The 3,026-nt window shown below is 45.0% G+C and overlaps 1 protein-coding gene across 1 annotated transcript; it reads right to left on the reverse strand.

The window, feature by feature from the left end:
* On the reverse strand, positions 1–2,757 carry LOC128491546 (E3 ubiquitin-protein ligase Midline-1-like). The gene is made up of 2 exons (XM_053463865.1): positions 2,674–2,757; positions 1–1,433 (listed from the first exon to the last, which is right to left on the reverse strand). Exons 1-2 carry the CDS (start codon positions 2,755–2,757, stop codon positions 21–23), a joined length of 1,497 nt encoding a protein of 498 aa, XP_053319840.1. The 3' UTR covers positions 1–20.
* Positions 2,758–3,026: the final 269 nt, after the last annotated feature.

Genomic DNA, 3,026 nt, shown 5'->3' on the forward strand with positions numbered 1-3,026 from the left:
GTCATGATGGGCAGATAACATTACATTCTGATCCAGCCCATGTTGTCTACGCAAAAGGCTGAGCACAGCGGCTCGGTGAAGGTGGCGTTCACGGTGTGCAGGTGTTTGATCTCATCAGCCACCTGAAAAAAGGACAGGATCCCCGCATCGCTGTGCAGGAATATCCCCAGAGTCTCCACAGGAGAATCTGCCCTCACCAACTTCTCGTAACCGTTGTGAGCAAACGCGTATTTACCTATTTTAGAGAAACGTAGGCACCAGGATCTACAGTCACCTCCTAACGTGCACTCGTCGCTTCTTGAGTACGAGACCCCGGCGTACCATCTCGGTAACTTACTGGTATTCATTTCCCAGTAATGCTGTCCTGGGGAGAAGGGTGTGGAACTAAACGTTTGCCGTAAATGATTGCTTCCCGATGCCTCTAGATTTAAAGTCTCATCCAATAAGGAGGAAAGTTGGACATCATCATCATCTCGGTTATTACTTCGATGAAGCAAGAAGTGAGACATATTTTGCACTGGAAATCCTTGACTCTTTTGCATATTTGGAATGTTTTTTACCAGCTCGAGTAATGCTGTCTGCAAACTCACCGATACCAGTATCTCATCCAGCGTTGGGACAGCTGGGATGGGTTGAGTTTCCCTTATTAATGCCCGAGCCTTGTTCTTCAAAGCAGGACCTTTTTCTAAAATGGTGATCGGGTCGGTGCTGAGGCATAAGCGTTCAATCTCATCCGCTTGTCGGTGAAACTTTACTGTCGTCGATTCACTCCGTGAGTTTGATGTGGAGACTTGGTGACTTACGTGTTCCACTTTTTTTTTGACCCCCCATAGAATTCTCTGCTCCTTATCTTCCAGCTCTCTCCTGATGTTCCTAAACAGTGTAGTCACTCGTTCTTCCAAATTAGCGGCCTTTGTAAGGACGTCGTCTTTGTTTGCTACCACTTCTTCCATGAGGATGTCGTTCTCCTCTATCTTGTCGGTCAGCTCATGCACAACATCTCCGAGTGATAGTGCTAGAACTCTGGAGATGTCACTTAGTGGCTCCAGTTGGTGTCCTTTGTGGTTTCCTTGAAGACCACAGGATGCACAAACATAGACCTTATCCACCACGCACTGATATCTGAAGATCTCCTTGTGGACGGGGCACTTTCTGCTCCCCAGGGGACTGGTCAGTTCAGACAAGATATGTTGTCTTGGTGGATTATGAACCTGCGAATGTTCTTCACAGAGAAATACCTCGCAGTCCAAGCACAGTTTCTCAGCAGCGGCATCACAATAGAGACATTTCTTTGCAGGTGAACTGCAGTCCCGAGAATCTCCCTTTTCCATTTTACGAGGACGGAACCGTAACCAAGACTTTAAATCCGTATCCGACGCCCGTTCTTTGAACAAACTCCGCAGATTACCCTTGAAGGTAGCAGTAGGAATAGCCTGGCGAGTACGTGGGACAATTCAGATTAAAGCAATAGGTTTTTTCCTGCCAATGCAGAAGCAAGAAATGAAACTTAGGGAAACAATCCCTACGGTTAAAAAAGAAGAACCTGTTCCGTAAGGTTCAAATATTTTCATTAACAGTGTTCCACCCTGTCAACCAATGTTGACAAATGTTGTCATTGGCCAAGTGGTAACAATTTTCCCATCCTTGGTGTTATGACGTGTACTTTTAAAGGGACAGTTATCCACCCCTTGCCATTTGCGAGTTTTTATTGCTCCCCAGAAAGCCTTTTAGAAGCCATTACATTTTAAAGTATGACAGTGCCCAGAGGTAGTGCTATGGGACCCCTTTTGTGGAGGTTCTGAGGGCAAGACATCATTTGAAAGAACTTATATGTCCTTGTAGAGAAGCCCATTGTTACCCCCGTGAGATATAATTTGTTGCCCTTTCATTGGATACAGGTATTCTAGGACTTATCTTGGTTGACCCTCCAGACACAGCGGCAGATTAAGTTTCTGATGACCTCTTTAGCAGCCTCAGGATTTTACCTTTACTCTGTATGCTCCCAAGAACCATATACCTGCAGTCTTGATCATCAGACGGCCTTTCCACCTTTGAGTTACTTGGGCAAAGATTGACTGACAGATGATCTCTCCTACGGGACGTGATTTTCTAATGCTATGACCTTCGATGGATGTTAATGGCCTGGCTAAACTCACATGCCCCCCTAATCTTCATTTGCCACACCGCTTCCTGCCCAGGTCATACCTCTTCCTATTTATAATCCGCCCCTTCCTCTATAAATGTCACTCTTCCTTTTTTTTACATATCAACACATCCAGTCTCCTATACTACTTTTCATAGTAAGCCTCAGCACACTAAATCACCCACCATCCCACCCATGCTTACATCAATCAACCCATCATGAAAATTATGTTTTTAAAGACTTAGATTGCATTATTTAACGATAATTAAACAACTAAATACATATCCGAAAGTTTGCATGAGGACATTATTGGACTGTTATTATCTATTACATGGCATCCTCAGGGTAATTCTGATACTGCTACAACGTTGCTTGTCAGTGCCGTCCACAGACAGCTTAACAGTGCCATCTTTGTCTACAAACAGCTTGCCAGTGCCATCTTTGTCTCCATATATAACTTGTCAGCACCAACCTTGTCCCTAAACAGCTTCCCAGTGCCAACTTTGTCCCTAAACAGCTTGCCAATTTACCTGGCTGAAGACTTCAGAAGACTTCAGTCTGTGTCTGTTCCTCAGTCCTTCCATGCGACAGCAACTTGCTGGTTTCCCGACCATCCACAAGCATTATTGGCTTTTTATGCCACCTCCTGTGCCACCCTAGGCCTAGTCAGCCTAGGCCAAGATATAGTTCTGCATGTGTGTGCTTTACTTTCCTAACTTTAGCTATTGCTTAAGTGGTTACATGTTTAAGTGTATATATGTTGTTAGGGTGGACAAACAATGGGGTAAAAGGAACATTTGCCCTGGAGCCCTTGGTCAAATGGGGCCCCTACTTGCTGCTGTGTCATTTATGTATTTCCCTGCACCGCAAGAAATCAGCTCCG

This window comes from Spea bombifrons, chromosome 4, assembly GCF_027358695.1.
Source record: "Spea bombifrons isolate aSpeBom1 chromosome 4, aSpeBom1.2.pri, whole genome shotgun sequence".
Lineage (NCBI taxonomy): Eukaryota > Metazoa > Chordata > Amphibia > Anura > Pelobatidae > Spea > Spea bombifrons.

Coding starts and splice junctions, on each gene's coding strand:
- LOC128491546 (XM_053463865.1), bottom strand. CDS start 2,757: ATGGTCGGGAAACCAGCAAGTTGCTGTCGCATGGAAGGACTGAGGAAC. Junction 1,434..2,673: donor CTTCTGAAGTCTTCAGCCAG/GTAAATTGGCAA, acceptor CGTACTCGCCAG/GCTATTCCTACTGCTACCTT.